Source organism: Macaca mulatta, chromosome 20 (assembly GCF_049350105.2).
Source record: "Macaca mulatta isolate MMU2019108-1 chromosome 20, T2T-MMU8v2.0, whole genome shotgun sequence".
Classification (NCBI taxonomy): Eukaryota; Metazoa; Chordata; class Mammalia; order Primates; family Cercopithecidae; genus Macaca; species Macaca mulatta.
In genome coordinates, this window is record NC_133425.1 from 24,507,264 (window position 1) to 24,524,879 (window position 17,616).

The window sequence follows — 17,616 nt, forward strand, 5'->3', positions numbered from 1 at the left end:
TACTGATGCTTCAGATTCATCATAATATACATGAAATTCCATTCCCAGCAGCCCCAAGTTACCCTCCACAGTGATGTGTTTTTTGTTGTTGTTGTTTTTTAATGTGCCAAGTATGCCTGAATTAAATGACTTCTCTGCTGGACATTAAACCTATCTTTACTCCAGAGTCACTGTAGCTCAATCATACATACCTAAAGTTAACAAAATTTTGTGGTGGCAACTTCTGACATGTTCTCCACAAGTCTTGAAGTTTTTTGTCTTGATCCTGCACACTGAGAAAAAAAAAACTTTTAAGTATAACAATTTATTAAAACACCGATTAGTAATACCTTATTAATATGCTATATTAAAAGTGAGGCCTCCATTTTGACAGAGAAAGCACACTTGGAAAACAGCCCAGACTATGGAAATAAACAGATTTAGAGTCAAATACCAATTAACTGTTTAACTCTGAGCAGTTGGTTAACCTTCAATCTCTGGATGTGCAAAACAGGGTAAGTGCTGATTCTGCTGAACGATTTTAGGCGTCTGCCGAACGATTTTGAGGTGGTTTTGTGGCAAAACCACCTCCACCATTGCTTGGCAGAGAAGAGACAAGACACTACTGAAAAATCTGTCTAGAAAAAGTGTGTACTGACGTATGGAGCTTCATGGAGCCCAAATTCTCTTACCCTCAAGCAGCCCAGCCACAGATCAGGGGACTGAGCCCCCAGGCACCCAGACTTCTGGGCCTTTCCTCGCTTGCAATACTGCACACCGGCTACACACCAAGCAGCCCATTTCTGTTGTGAAGCAACTGTAAGAGCTCTTGCCCTCCACGGGTGCAATGTACAAACTTGCAGAGACATTAAAAAAAGGGGCAGGGAGGAGCCTGTAGAGCACGGCCAACTCTGCCGTCTAGGGACCAAGAGTGAGAGGGGCCTCCATAACACCACTTTGAACTCGAAACATCCTCCAGAATGGAAGCATTCTGGAGAGTATGCATAGGGATTAAACATAACTACACTTTAGAGGCCAGTCAATGTGTCACTGGGATGGAAGCCCATCATGTTGACAATTCTCAACTATAGAATCAATATACCAACAGACAGACATCTTCTTTTACAAGTTTATTTCCTTGTAATAAACAAAGAAATCTTTTATTTCTAGGCTATCCAATAAAAGAAATCCCACAACTCTCCTTCACCTAACACTCATGTTGGATTCCACTGAATTCTGTCCCATAAACATTAATACCGACAGTAGGCTGGGCCCCAGGCAGGGTTCCAAAGATATGTGATGACTAAGAACTTGTCTCTGAACTTGAACACCTTACCATCTACCAGGGACAAAGTCTCTCATTTCACAGTTACAGAGAAAAGCTCAAATGTGGCTGAGCGCAGTGGCTCATGCCTGTAATCCCAGCAGTTTGGGAGGCCGAGGCAGGCGGATTGCCTGAGGTCAGGAGTTCGACACCAGTCTGGCCAACATGGTGAAACCCCGTCTCTAATAAAAACACAAAAAAATTAGCCAGGCATGGTGGCAGGCACCTGTAATCCCAGCTACTTGGGAGCCTGCGGCAGGGGAATTGCTTGAACCAGGGAGGTGGAGGTTGCAGTGACTCTAGACTGTGCCACTGTACTCTGGCCTGGGCGACAGAGTAGGACTCCATCTAAAAAAAAAAAAAAAAAGGAAAAAGAAAAGAAAAGCTCAAATGCAAGACCTGGTTAAAGAGACGAGTGATGGACTCACATCCACTGAAGTGTAACTGGTCAGAAATAAGTGGCTCTTATTTGATCATGGCCTGCCTGAGGGGAACAGGGGCAGTGTCCGCAGACGGGGAAGAGGACAGAACAGAGGTGACATTTGCTCCTCTTCCCTTAGTGGTGCGGAGTAGGCACTCTGGAGAGGAGGGGAGTCAGTACCATGAGAAAAAAGACGAGGAGGTGGGCTGGCCAGCCAAACAGAAGCCTCTAGGCTTTTAAAACAAAGCTGTCCTGCTTAAAACCAACTGTTCCTAGACAGACTGAAGCTGAGGGTGGAGGGAAAGGGACAAAGAAGAGGAATATAGCATTTGGGTGTCTGGTTTGAATTCTACCTCTGCCAATTACTTGCTACTATCCTGGCACTGTTCCCTCCCAAGCCTCGGTTTCCTCTCTGTAAAATGTGGATCACATCATCATCTGCCTTTTATAATGTTAATTAAAGATTACAGGAGGTAATAGCTACAAAGATGAGCACAGTACTGAGCACAAGAAAATGCTCAGTAAATATTAATGTCATCATTATACAGCTGACAACACAGGATCCACTTATATGCAATTTTTTCAATAAACACATAGGAAAATTCCTGGAAATCTGTGAAAAACTCACAGATGAACTGCCACCCCTGAAACAGCAAGACCAACCCCTTCACTTTCTCTACTTCCTCAACCTACTCAACATGAAGACAACAAGGATGAAGACCTTTAAGATGATCCACTTCCCTTTAATGAATAGTAAACAGATTGTCTCCTCCTTACAATTTTCTTAATAGTACTTCTTCTCTAGCTTACTCTGTTGTAAGAATACAGTATATAATACATACAACATACAAAATATGTGTTAATTGACTATGTTATCAGTAAGGCTTCCAGTCAACAGTATGCTCTTAGTTGTTTTGCGGGAGTTAAAAGTATTACTTGAATTTGCAATTATGTAGTGTATCAGTGCTCCTAATCCCTATGCTGTTTAAAGGCCAACTGTATCACTGCACAGGTAAGTTTGCACACAGCTCAAAAGGTACACTGCCACGGGTCAGTATGACCCGTATCCCCAGTTACGGGGCTTTCTTCAACATAAAGGGGGCTAGAAATTTGCAAATCCATTAATATGGATACCACTCTATGTCTTCATCCACGTAACACAAATTTAAACCAATGCCTAAGTGGTGACTTTCCTACACTAATAATTATATTACTCGATATTTTTATTCTAAACATAAATAAGAGCTGAGACATGTATTATTTAACAAATATGCTATTTTAATGTTATGACCCCTGAGAATAAAATGATTTACAAATAGGGCACAATATCACATCATTCCCTTTACAACTCTGTGTTCTTTAAACTTACCTTGCAACTTGTGTCCATTCTTCATACAGATTAAAAGTCATCAAAGGTTCAGGCAATTCCCGTAAATAGGATTTTAAAGCACCTGAAATCATTAACACTCTCTTTGAGTATGAAAAAGGAGTAAGGCTAAGAATCTTGGGACATATTATTTTGCAGATCGAAATGATCTCAATTACAATCTTCCAAGGTGTATACAACAAATCCTAAGTTGGCAAGAGTGGTTAGAGACTAAAATGTTCATAAAACAAATTCAATCTCTTGCAAAAACAAAGTTTTAAGAGATTAATTACCAATAAATTTAGTTTTAAAGTCATTCCCTTAATAGACATAATTTCTCTGGGTAGATATAAATTTGGTGGGGGGAGACTGTGAAAGATGGGAAGAAAATACAAGTATGTCTCCAAATATTTGCATTATAAGCTACTTCCTCCTTTAATCATCAAGAAAATAGAAAAACAAAAAGGAGTAAAGAAGACACATGTGAACATTACATTAATATACACTAAGGAATTGTAGCAAGAGGCCACTTCGGTTTTGTCGCTTAAACCTATAATTGAAATGGGATTTTAACTGACCATCTGAGACAGAACCCACCCACTGCCTTGAGGGTGACTTGATTTGCAGACAGTCTTTGGCGCTCACCTGCTACAGCATGGGGGTCTGAATAGAACTCATCCAGGTGAGAAGTAGAACAGTCCAAAGCAGCTTTCAGCTTCTTTAACTTGGAGGCCCCAGCCCCGATTCGGAAAAGGCCCTAAAGATAATGAAAAGCCATCAGCATCAAGAGCAGGTTGGGAGACTCAGACTAAGTGGCAGTGTGTTCTGATGGGGATTCCCCGACTTCTGCTCAGCTCTTATCTATGACGGCGGTGTTACTGCCTGCCCTACAGGGCTGTCAGGAGGAACGACGAGGGCCAAGCATGTACCCAAGCACAGGGACAGGCAGGAAGAAAATTAATCTAGGCAGGATTTCTTGACCTCAGCACTACAGACATTTTCGGTTGGATTATTTTTTTGGTGGAGGTTGTCCTGTGCCCTGTAGGATGTTTAGCAGCATCCATGGTGATATGGTTTGGCTCTGTGTCCCCACCCAAATCTCATGTGGAATTGTGATCTCCAGTGTTGAAGGCAGGGCCTGGTGGGAGGTGACTGGATCATGGGGGTGGATTTCCCCTTTGCTGTTCTTGTGATAGTGAGTGAGCTCTCACAAGATCTGGTTGTTTGAAAGTGTGTGACAACTCCCCCTTTGGATGCGTGCTCGCTTTCTCCCTCCTGCTCCACCACGTCAACACTGTGCCTGCTTCCCCTTCGCCTGCCGCCATGACTGTAAGTTTCCTGAGGCCTCCCCAGCCATGCTTCCTGTATAGCCTGTGGAACTGTGAGTCAGTTAAAGCCCTTTTCATCATAAATTATCCAGTCTCAGGTAGTGCTTTATAGCAGTGTGAGAATGGACGAATACACATGGCCTCTATCTACTACGAGATGACAGTAACACCTCCTCTTCTCAGTTGTCATGATCAAAAATACCTCCAGACCTTGATAAATGTCTCTTGGGGAGCAAATCTGGCCCCAGACAAGAAGCACCAACCTAGGCTGTTAGAAGGGGAGTGGCTGGAAGCAAACACAAGGAGGGCTTCCGGGGTGTTCTTTGATCTGAGTGCCGATTCCGTGGGTGGGTTTAGTCATGCAAGCGCATCAAGCTGAACACTTATGATACATATGCTTTTCTGTGTGTATGTTCTATTTCAATACAAAGTTTTAAAAAGGGGGAAAAAAAGTCTTGCATTTTGATTCTGGCTCTGACCTGGTATAAACTCCCTGCATGCTGACTTCCTTATTTATACAAGAAGAATAATAAAAACTCCCTTATTTGGTTCATGGGGGGTTTGGGGTAAGAATCCTGTAAAATTAAGTATGTAAATGATCCCCACCCAAAAAAACTGCATAATACTATGCAAACTAAAGCTCATTAGCCCATTGTAGTGCGTCACGAAATCTACTGTCACAAATCACAACCAGAGTTTTAAATGAAACAATCAAACAGGACACAAAGAGGTCAGGGTGTACCACAAGCAGGAAAGATAAATATTGTTCTGTAAAACCTTTGTTTCATTCACAGACAGATAGGTATCATAAGGACCAGGATTGCAATTTAAAATATGGATCATGGTGACAAAAGCTTGAAAGCCACTGTTCTACACAAAACAGACAATGGCTGTATAACTAAGGGAGGGGGCGGCTAGTGGGGATCATGGTGCTCTGGGCAGAAAAAGGGGCACGGAGACTCGGTGCACAGGATCACGAAGCTCCCCTCACCTCCTCCTTCATGCCTGTCTCCAGGAGCAGCATGACACAGGCTTCAATGGGCAGCGCAATCTCGCGCCCGCTCCTCTTCAGGTGTTCTTCCAGGGGAGTCCCAAAGGCTGGTTTTTCCGCCCACTTATCTAGAGCAGCAAATTGTTCAGTTAGACACCCAACAAATTCACGGCATTACCAAGCTATTTTCTCCCCAAACTACCCAATGCACTTTTCTAGCAGACTGGTAGCTGAGGCTCTGGGAACAGGGGATACATCTGTTCTATTTGCTTTTGTTATTTGCCATCTACTGGAGCAGCACAAACTATGGACCAGGCTGGGGCAGTTACTTGCGGAACAGAAGCCTGAGCGCACCTAGATGGCACCCAACTCAGGCTGCCTAGAAGCTGCAGTGGCGCGCTGCACCTGCACCACGCTTCAGTAACACACGCCAGTGGGTTTAGTGGGCTGCCTTGCACTAAAAGGAAGAATCGCCACAGCATACTGTTTCGTTGAAATTTATTCTAGCCATGCAAAGCCTTCTAGCTAGAGGACAAGAAATAGACTCTTTGCTATGCAAAAATGGAAATAATCTCTGAAAATTTCAAACACAAGTTAAGCATCTGTCATACAAGACTGGAGATGGCCAACGTGAACTCTCCACGTTGCAGTTACTCTCCATCAGATGCGACATCTCCACGGCATGCAGTGCTTCAGAACGCCGCATCCCCAAACAGCTCCGAAAAATTCTGAGTGGAAAGAAATGCAGTATCTGCAGCCCTAAAGCAGCTGAAGGCTATGCTGACAGCAGGAAAGCCATATTTTAGATTATCTTCAGGTCATGAGGCAGCTTAGCACAAATACAATGAAGCAGTAAAATAGAAAGAAGAATTTAAAGAATGGACATATGAATTAGAATAAGAAGTATCTGGTTGAGTTTGGCCTGCCTGTGCAAGCTGCAGAGATACAGTGCTATCTGAGCAGCTCGCAGAAGCAAAGGAGGGCAAACCAGTTGTGAAAACTGCTCCAGGGAGAAACACTTAAATCTTTCCAACAACGGGAAGGGTTCATGTCCTTCTCTGCACCTTTACTGGCCACTGGTCCCTTAGCAGCTCTGCTGCTGGAAAGCTGGGTTGGAAGAAGGCAGTATGTACTCCAGTGTGTCCTCTTACACTCTCTCCTATGTCACAGCAGGGGTAGAGGCCCTCATGATTTGCATATGGGGCAGGAAGAAAAATAAAATCCTGCAAAACCATAGAACCGAGAGCTTGTGGAAAGGTAAAAATGGATGGAAAGAGCAAGAGGTAAAGACTGAAGAACGGGGTGAGGGAAAGGGAGGTGGGGGACAAAAATGAGATGCAGGCCACCAGCCACTCTCAGAATTGTGGGGAGCCCAGCACCAGCCAGGGGAATTTCCAACAGAAAATGCATCCGGGGGTCTGGACCTTCCCAGAGGTCAAACCTTACCTGAAATACTGTGTCCCTTTTATCTAAAGCAATGATTCACAACACAGGCTGAAAATGGCCACGTGAGCCTTCCACTAGGGGATACACTGGAATCACCCAGGGGAGTTCTGCAAATGACACCCGCCACTGCCTTCACCACAAGCCCAACCCTGTAACGTTAAGGGGTGGGCATGCTTCAAACCTCTGCTAGAACTTTCTAGTAAACACTGGACAGAGTGGACCCCACCCCCAAGCCTGGTATAATGTTGGCAGAGGGTACAAGTGAGAACCACTGACCTAGAAGCAAGTCATAAGGCAAACTCCACCTCAGGCACTGGCCTCTTAAACAACAGACCTACTATGTGCCAGGTACGGCAGGAGACATGTGAAGTTCACAGAGATTCCCCACCCTCAGGGAGAGGGCAACTGAAATGTGAAGGGAATATAAGACAAACATGTAAACACAGAACAATCAGTAACGAGACAAGACATATTTGCTAAGTCATGGCAGATCGATGGTATAGACGAGGGTCGCAAATGCAATTGTCTAGAGGAGCCAGTTAGGTAGCACAGGGGCACGAATCCTGCTGGGAGTGCACGATCTGCGCACAGGCGATAAGCACTCCTCCGCACCAAACCAACACTGCCACGAGGGAAAGCAGAGCCAGGGTTGCCAGATGTTCTCAACTTTCAGGAGAAGCCAGAAATCAGGATTGTTACATCACAGCATCTGGTTTTCACATGATGACAACCAACTTTTAACAATTTTTAAAGATACGGCTGTTTGTGACTTCTGGTGTAGACAATAAATGTTGGCACAAAGCAGGAGGCAAAGTGTTTGCCACTGGCTTCAGTTGTCAGAGAAGGCTTCTCAAAGGAAGTGAGGTTGGAGGGGGTCTCCTGAGATGGACAAAGATTAAACAGGCTGAAAAATGGGCTAATGTATCTTTGTGAGGGGCAATCGGCTGAGAAAAGATCAGGAATTGTGAGTCTGGGAATTTACATCTTATCCCAAGTTCACGCCAAGGCCGTGAGAGCATGGAGCAGAGCAGGCCAGGGGAAGAAAGGATGGCAGAGCCTAGGGCAAAATGGACAGAACTTAGGCACTGGATGGAAGAGAGGAAGGAGAAAAGGGTTCCAAGGTTAAGATCTGAATCACTTGGAGAAAGGTGATACGAGGGAGACAAGAAGGGAGAAAGGGACAGTCGGTGTGGGGAGAGAACTAGTTTGCTTTTTGAGTTTAAGGTGAGGGCTGTTCATCAGAGGGAACCGATGCTTAGGACGCTGCAAGGATTAAAATGCAGGTAAGAGGCAAAGCTGTCCAAGTGAAGGGATTTCTAGGGGAAAGGGCGCGAGGAAGTGAGGGTGGGAGAGAAGAACGAAGGTGCAAGGACTGGACCTCAGAAAGGCTGACTTCTGGGTAGAAGACAGAAATAGAGCAATATATAATCCTTCTTGAAGAAAATGTTTAAAAAGAAATGGAGCAATGCAGAGTCCTCACAATGAAAGAAGTCGTCAAGTGGTGCAAGGAGATAAACGTGAACAAAGAAGAGACGGCCCATGTTGGGTCAAATGCCAGGATCTGACGGGTGGTTGCTGCTCCTTTGAAAACTGCAGTATGCTGTGCTCTTTTTTCCTAAACAGCAGAGTGACTGGGGGTAGACACAAGACTGCAAAGGACTCAGGGGTGGGAAGGTGGTAAGAAAATACAGGTGGCAGGCAGGAAGGGGTCATCTGAAGTGCCCACCAGAAAAAATGAAGGAAAACCAGATTAAACGGGGTGTTGTGTTCAGGTCAGGAAGGCACCAGATTACCACCAACTGACCATGAATGTGACAACGGAGTCCACGGAGGTGAGGGGATCGTGGGGGGAGGTCACACTTGTTTTATATAGTAAGGACAAGCTAAGTCTTTCTGAAAACAGAGAAGACAGCAAGGAAAGAAGAGACAGAACTAAGATGAGAGGCAGGCGCAAGGACAGGCAGCGGTGGGAGGGGTTGAACTGCAACTTCGTGAAGGGTGACCTCAGCAAGAAGGATAAATCGTACTTCCTCCACGGGCTGTTCCATCCTAACCTCTTCCCTGCCCCATCCCCGCTCTCCATGGCTTCCTGACATATTTCTCTAGGGAAAATACCCTTGGGAAAAAAATAGAATGAGAGTTCTAGTCTAGCCTGGGCAACAGAGTGAGATCTTGTCTCTTAAAAAAAAAAAAGATCAAAAAATCCAATCTTCTTGTTTTTCCTCTTGTTAATCACCTCTTTCAAATCAGACTCTAAGTCACTCAAAGGTTACAATAATGATCTGTCTACTATTTTGTCCTATGCGGGGCCCAGCCCACAGCAGATATCTCATAAATATATTTTCTGGATGCTCTGAACTTGCCCAGCAAGAGTCGGTCCCTAGGAAGGTGGGAACATTTTCCAGAGGCCTCATTCCTTTGCACTGTGACTCAACGCCATTCTCCATGAACTAGGACTCTCGATTATTTGGGAAGGCAAGGGCAATGGCTGAGAATTTCAGACACACTGCATCTGAGAATGCTGAAGAGGTGACTATCTGACCAGTCAAGACATAAAATTTTATAATTCCATAATCCAAAAACTTTCAGGCACAAAGCCAGAACTTGAAGGTGCTGGTATGTATGCACCTCCACAAACAACCCCCCCGCAACACACACACACACACACACACACACTCTCTCTCAGTCTCAAAATCACGAAGTCATCCTACTCAGCACCTGGCCTGATCCCCTGTCAGCTCAACACCAGTGGTTCTGCAGAGGAGCGTAAGCTCCAAATGTCAGGTATATAGCACAGGTGAAATAGATCCAAGGATGGCCGAGCAATTTCTGACTCAACCGCTTGTGCCATCTCTGCCGGTAAATGCTCTAATGGTAAATCGCAGATACATAGCATCAAAAGCTTTAGGGAGGGGGAAAAAAAAAAAAAAAAAGCTTTAGATGCCCAACTTAAAAGTCAGCATAAGGGGAAAGTTCAGTCTGCACCTAACTTGCAGATAAAATCTGCAGTGTGCTTGAATATGACAGGCAAAATATTAGTGCTGACAAGAACAAAAGCTTAGTATAAAGACAAAGGAGGAGTCTGAAAGAAGTGACCACGGTCTTAGGATTCAATCACACTTGTTATTAAGTGTGACGTGCATGATGTGGCATCAAGTACTGGCTGCTCTGTTGGAAAGTCCAAAATATTTTCCCTAGAATGGATGCTCTCGGAGTCACACGGCCAGAATTAAGTCCTGTGGAACAAATAACTGATGTGGAAAAGGATCATTCAATGCTGGACTTTTTCAAGCCTCTAGAAGATGGGAAAACACACAGGCACTCCCCCAAAGAGGCCAGCTCTCTCTTCAACTGAAGGTTTCAGAAGAACTACAAATGTTCTATTAGTGTGTTAATTTGGGTTTGGAAGAAGTTAGAGGATGCAGCAAGGAAGATGAAATTATGCCGGGAAACACTACCCTCCTAGGCAGAGAAGCTTTATCCCAAGGACGTGCATGCAGAGGAGTCAGGGTGAAGAAGAACCCAGGCAGAGGTGGCAGAGGCAAGAAGGAAGCATCAGCCGCACGCGGGTTACATTACCTTGATGGGCTCGCATTTCGGGGAGGGTCTTTTCTAAGACTGCTAATGCTTTTCTATGGTAATCTGCTTGGGCTTCTAATAACTGAGAACAGACCCACATTCAAAAACAAAAGTAACGTTAGCATCGGATGGACACACACACAATGGCTGAGCAAAACTAAAAATGAAATCTTTTGCAAAAAAGCTAAAATGACTCCATTTTAATAACGCTTTAACATTTTGTCAAGGGAAGCTGCTTACCGTAACAAAGAATTTGCCGTACTCCCCTTCTTTGGCCATAAAGTTGTACATGTCTGCTGCAAGTTGATCCTGGGTAAATGGAAGAGGAGAGGTTACTGAAGAAAAAAGAAGTGAAACAAAATGGCACCTGAGAACAATCTCTGTGAGCTCTTAGATGAAAAAGTGATGCAAAGCGCCACAGATTAAATGTCCATCAACTGCCTGGTACAACCATACAGAAAGAATCAGGAAGCTTCTCATATAACTGACACAGAAAGATCTCCAAGATACATTTTTAACACAGCTGGTTAAGAAGCAAAGTACAGAGCATTGCTTATGGTGTATTATTAACATTTGGGTTTAAAAAGGGGTGGAATGGCAGGGCGCAGTGGCTCACACCTGTAATCTCAGAACTTTGGGAGGCTGAGGTGGGCAGATTACCTGAGGTCAAGAGTTCGAGACCAGCCTGGCCAACGTGGTGAAACCCCGTCTCTACTAAAAATACAAAAATTAACCAGGCATGGTGGCGGGCGCCTGTGATCCCAGCTACTCAGGAGGCTGAGGCAGGAGAACTGCTTGAGCCCAGGGGTGGAGGTTGCAGTGAGCTGAGATGGCATGCCACTGCACTCCAACCTGGCAACAGAGTGAGACTCTGTCTCAAAAAAAAAAAAAAAAAAAAAAAGGGCTAGTTGCGGTGGCTCACGCTTGTAATCCCAGCACTTTGGGAGGCTAAGGTGGGTGGATTACAAGGTCAGGAGATTGAGACCATCCTGGCTAATACGGTGAAATCCTGTCTCTACTAAAAATACAAAAAATTAGCCAGGTGTAGTGGCAGGCGCCTGTAGTCCCAGCTACTCGGGAGGCTGAGGCAGGAGAATGGCATGAACCTGGGAGGTGGAGCTTGCAGTGAGCTGAGATTGCGCCACTGCACTCCAGCCTGGGCAACAGTGCGAGACTCTGTCTCCAAAAAAAAAAAAAAAAAAAGGGTGGAAGGGTATGTCATATTTTCATATTTTTATTTATTATTATTATTATTTTTTTTTTGAGACAGAGTCTCACTCTGTCACCCAGGCTGAAGTGCAGTGGCACAATCTTAGCTCACTGAAACCTCCACCTCCTGGGTTCAAGGAATTCTCCTGTCTCAGCCACCCTAGTAGCTGGGATTACAGGCATGTGCCACCACACTTTTTGTATTTTTGGTAGAGACAAGGTTTCGCTACGTTGGCCAGGCTGGTCTCAAACTCCTGGCCTCAAGTGATCCGCCCAACCCAGCCTCCCAAAACTTTTTTTTTTTTTTTTTGAGATGGAGTCTTGCTTGCACTGTAGCCCAGTCTGGAGTCCAGTGGCGCAATCTCAGCTCACTGCAATCTCCATCTCTGGGTTCAAGCGATTCTCCTGCCTCAGCCTCCTGAGTAGCTGGGACTACAGGTGCACGCCACCACGCTCAGCTAATATTTTTCTATTTTTTAATAGAGATGGGGTTTTGTCATGTTGATCAGCCTGGTTTTGAACTACTGACCTCAAGTGATCCTCCCCCCTCAGCCTCACAAAGTGCTAGGATTACAGACGTGAGCCACTGCACCCGCCCAAACAAAAACTTTTTAAGTGACAGATTAAGCAATTAGGTATGTATTTCCAATCTTCAAATATAAATATACATAGGAATTATATATATGAACATTTATATGCTGGAAAATACATATGTAGAGAGAGAGTTTTTTTTTTTTAATGTAATGACTTCTGTTTTTGGCATCAAGGTACACAAATTAATGTGAAGGGCCTCCCATTTATGATAAAAACTTGGAAATGCTAGTTAGGAGTAATGAACATCTTTTTAGAATAACTGGGAAAGCAATAAAGTAAATTCCTTGATTCCCCTCAACCCCACCATACACACACACCCACAAAGAGAGAAAGAAGAAAACAAAGCAGAAAGAAAGAAAAAGTCAGAAAGCTAAGCATCAATGGAAGCTGGCGATGACCTGGGGCAGGTTTGTGCCAGTCTTGGTGACCAAGGTGTTTGAAGCTTTGGGGCCTGGTAAGGAGAAACAAGTATACATGCATCATGCATAAAGATAAGATTCCTGAAGAACTGTACTCTAAACGAAAGAACAGATTAGAACAAATGCACTTAGCATCACATGGAAATGATAGGGAAGTACATCTGTTTTGGAATGGGCTTTAGGTCTGAGAAACATTGGCCGGGAGATTTCACAAACATAGACCTGCTTTCATGAGGGTTTGAGGTTTAAATTTACTGACATGTGGTCCCAGAAACCCCAAACTGATTTAAGTTTAATTAAAAATGGACGTGGACTGGTAATACTCTCTGGGAAGCCTCATTCCCAATCCCTGATAGTCCCACAGATAAAGCCCCTTTTAAAATGACTTCACAATAATTACAAAACACATAAGGAAATAATCCACCATAAGCAAACTCCTACCACTCCCACAGAAAATTTCAGAAAACAGAATTAACAGAAATTATCAAATAAGTATATTTAAAATGATTTACAAGAAACACTAAAAAAGAATAATGTAGTATCAAAAAGGGAAGATTTGAATAATTAGAACTTCAGAAATGACAAATATAGTCAATGAAATTAAAAACTCAATGTTATTTGAGTAGCAGACCAGACACAGCTAAAGAGAAAAACAGTGAAACAGAACATAGATATGAGGATATTACCCCCAAGGTAAGCATAAAGAGAGAAGGAGGCAGAAAATATTTCCATAAGATTTTACCATTTGAAGTACTGACAAGTGTGGAAGTTGAGAGAAGAGACATCAGCCCATGATGACTTCCCAAACCTCTACCCAAATTTGTGTGCAATAGACAAGAGCTAGGTTAGACCAGATATTAAGAAGACTGCTGGGTAAATGACACTGACAAAGCTACAACCCTTTGGACCACAAATAAGCCAATGTGACATTATTTTACTAGAAGCATGTATCTGAATATCATCTTTTAAACATAAAAACTTTTTAAAACAAAGGCATAACTTTGTGAGTTTAGTTTTAATTTCTACCCACTATATTATTTTTATATTTTTATTATATTTCTACCCACTATATTATTTTAAACAAGTAATTTAACTCCAGTTAACTGATCAAGGTTTGCTACTTTGAAAAGCAAAGTATGTCATGACCTAAATGAACTAAAATATAACAGTCTTAACATTAGCATGAAATAAAAAAAAAAAAACAATTTTTTTAAAACAATGAAAAATAAGAACAGGAAAAATCTAAGTCGATGCAGACTTAGACTCTAGAGACTCCCCAAAGACCTATTCCTTTACCATCTCAAATAATTTACCACCTCAAATAACATTCAGAATGAACATCTATCTACACAGGTGGATGCAGAAAGAATGAGATCACGTGACCATCTAATTTATCTATAATTTATGAGATAAAAAGCTCTATTTCTCCCAAATTACAAACCAATTGTTCAAGCAACATTTTAAAAGTAATCCTTATCTTCTCCAAGGATATATAAGCTACTTGCTGTACATTAAATCCTACATTATAGCATTCATTCCAGAAAACCTATACTATTTCACTGATCTATTTTAATGCTTCTTATACAGTTTTACTTCTTTTCTTTGTTTTTCTTATGCATTTTTAATTGCTGTAACTTCATTACATGTTTTGCTATGGTTTTCTTTCCTTTTCTCTGACTTCATCTTTAAGTAAGCTTAGACATCTTGTCAAGTTTTTAAAAATATCCTATTTGAATTTAAAATGTTTATTCTGATCATAAAATAATAGAGTCTTAGACAGTAAGAAAGAAAAAAATAAAACCTACCTTTAAAATCATTCAAAATATTCTGATAGAAATTATTTAAAACATCAAATAACTTACATTTGAACTTTCATCCCTCATTTGCAAAAACCAAAAAGAATGATGCAAGTACACATTTATCAAGGAATTCTCATACCTTGCACTGTTCTACTTTATTTCCAGCTTCATCCATCTCTTCCTTTAGAGTATCTATTTTTGACGGAAGCCCCTGAAAGTTGGTTCCTGAGGATTTGTGAGCTTGGTTCCACCTGCAAAACAATGGGGTTGCTAGCATTTGAGAACCAGCTGTGTATACTCAACAGCTGGAGGTAGGACCTAGTGGAGATAGATCCTTCCTCAAAACTGATTCTACCTGGAAGGGGTATCACTGCCCAGGATGCCAACTTCTCTTGGGCTTATCCTCTAAGAACAGAAGCAAGCAAAAGGAGACTTTAGCTTCCCACCATGACAGGAGTCTTGTAGTGCCGGGAGTAGTGGTCTGCTTTGAGCATAACCAACCACATCTTGTCTCACACAAACTCCACTACTGGAGAAAAATCCACGGAATCCCTTTCTTGTGGTGGCCAATCATGGAATCCTTGCCACTGGAGGAGAGCGAGGTGGTCTCCTTGCTCTCTTGCTTTGAGCTGAAATGTTCCCTGTGCCACTGGGAATCTGCTCCTGCTTCTGAGAACTTCTTGTGGCTCTTTCTACTACCACACTACCATCTGTGATCTATGATTACTTTCAGCAAGTAAAAGCCAGAACTTCAATAGTGTAGCTATCAGGCTGGGTGCAGTGGCTCACGCCTGTAATCCCAACGCTTCGGGACACTAAGGTGGGAGGATCACTTGAGCTGGATCAGTTTGAGATCAGACTGGACAACACAGCAAGACTCCGTGTCTACAAACAACAATAACAATAATAATGTAGGTATCAATCAATAGCAATGAAAGCACTAAAAAGAAAAAAAAAAGAAACTATAGTAATAATAGGGGATAAGTGGGAAATAATCATAGAAAAGAATTTTTGATTTTCAAATGTGCTTTGATCCTCTGTTTGAAAATGGGTATGTCTGGTGTTGTGGAAAGCTCTATCACTTTAAATGTAAACACAGATGTTATAAAATGCAGCATGAAAACCCATGTTAGCTACTTACTAAACTTTCTAGACTGCTGCAGTGCCCCAAAATGCCATGTTCTGCCCACTTCGTGTTCCTGACGTGACACACTCCTCCACCGAAAGGCTTCGGCAAGTCCACCAAAGCAAAACTGGAGATGCTATGTTGTGAAAGGAGCATAGACTTCAGAGTCTCATATGTCCAAGTTTGGAGCTCAGCTTTACCTTAACTAGTTATGTGACCTAGTTAGTGACTTAGCCTCTATGCATCTCAGTTGCCTCATCTACAAAACTCACAAACACTGTCTGCCTTGCGGAATTGTCATGAGGAGGAAAGGCGAGAAAAACGTGTGTGCACGCATATGATGTCTGGCATATAATGGATTTCTACTTAATTATTACCACCTTTTGTCCAGGGAAAAGCAAGAGGAATGAGAAAAAGTAGAAATATTCAATTGTTTTAGCTTCTCCAACACCTACTGTGATTAAGTGAACAAGACCGTGAATGCAAGATCAAGAATCAGTATTAAAATCACCTGTGGGATACACGCACTCAAGGTGCAAAATTCCTGTCAGATAAACATCTGTAATACTGCTCAACCAACTCTAGTGAGGGAGCATTTGCTGCCTTGTTTAATTAATCATTAGAACATTCTTCTGTCTCTTGAGCAAAAATGTATCGCAGGGTGACCTGCACTCCCAGCTACACAGGATTCCAATCACACGTACAGGCCAGGCATGGTGACTCACACCTGTAATCCCAACACTGTGGGAGGTCAAGGAGAGAGGTTTACTTGCAGCCAGGAGTTTGAGACCAGCCTGGGCAACATACCGAGACCTCGTCTCTACTAAAAATAAAAAGCTGGGGCTGGGTGCAGTGGCTCACACCTGTAATTCCAGCACTTTGGGAGGCCAAGGCAGACAGATCACCTGAGATCAGGAGTTCGAGACCAGCCTGGCCAACATGGTGAAACCCTCTCTCTACTAAAAATACAAAAATTAGCCAGGTGTGGTGGCGCATGCCTGTAATCCCAGCTACTAAGGATACTGAGGCAGGAGAATCACTTGAACCCGGCATCTTGGTTGCAGTGAGCCAAGATTGTGCCACTGTACTCCAGCCTAGGTGACAGAGAGAGACTCCATCTTTAAAAAAAAAAAAAAAAAACCAGTAGCTGGGTGTGGTGGTGTGCAGCTGCTCGAGAGGCTGAGGCAGGAGGATCCCCTGAGCCCAGGAGTTTGAGGCTGCAGTGAGCTATGATCACACCACTGCACTCCAGCCCAGGTGACAGAGAACATGACATGTACACATGACCAAGAGACAGTGGACTTTGCTGTCAGAATCCTAACACTGCAATTTATGCTCTTGAAGGCACAAAGCAAGTCACATAGATAATACATGCAGGTCCCTCCCTTATCTGCAAAACGAGTCTCCTCTCAAAAGTAGGGAATGTTATACTAACCTCTACCCTGTTCCCTCCAAGTCACATGGAAAGGCCTATGCATTTAGAGTCTAGCACAAAGTCTGGTGCACACTGAGCACCCAATTGATATCAGTTGAAAACACAGATGAACAAATGAACATGGATTGGTGGGAGAATCAAATGGGCCGACATACGATGAAAGTAGCTCGATCCCCGGCATGTGGCAAGTGTCAGGTAAGTCACTTGATAATTGCACTAGCAGAGTCTTCACCACGTGTGAATTCCTAAATAAACCTTTTCTCATCTCAGCATTTCTTAAGTCAGAACTCATCTTCACAACTGACTTGTACATTTAATAAACTGGTGTTTACTTTCTCCAAATCACCTGATATTAAATCAGTGATGTATCTAATACTCAACCACTTCTTAGAAACAAGGAAATGCAGCCCTTTTATTACAGCCATAAATCTGTAATAGAAGCATCAGACACAGAAGAACTCAATAAATGATAGCTCTATCACCACACATCTGTCAAACAGAAATAATCATATCTGCTTCACAGGACTGCAATGAGGATGAAAAGAGCTGACAAAGCTGGGGTCAGCCAAGCCACTTGCTTTTGTAAATAAAGTTTTATTG

The 17,616-nt window shown here is 43.0% G+C and overlaps 1 protein-coding gene across 18 annotated transcripts in view; it reads right to left on the bottom strand.

Annotated features, from left to right (window-relative positions):
* Positions 1-17,616, bottom strand: part of ARHGAP17 (Rho GTPase activating protein 17) — a 97,396-nt gene that overhangs the window by 30,537 nt on the left and 49,243 nt on the right. For all 18 annotated transcript variants that reach the window (XR_013411980.1, XR_013411981.1, XR_013411977.1 and 15 more), the window contains exons 7-13: positions 14,595-14,706; positions 10,675-10,743; positions 10,435-10,516; positions 5,410-5,537; positions 3,736-3,847; positions 3,094-3,175; positions 192-272 (exon numbers count right to left, since the gene is read on the bottom strand). Coding sequence is in view for 13 of the 18 variants with exons in the window: in XM_028841050.2 (XP_028696883.1) it covers positions 192-272; positions 3,094-3,175; positions 3,736-3,847; positions 5,410-5,537; positions 10,435-10,516; positions 10,675-10,743; positions 14,595-14,706 (666 nt within the window). In the remaining 5 variants the exon portion in view is untranslated. The remainder of the gene's footprint in view (positions 1-191; positions 273-3,093; positions 3,176-3,735; positions 3,848-5,409; positions 5,538-10,434; positions 10,517-10,674; positions 10,744-14,594; positions 14,707-17,616) is intronic.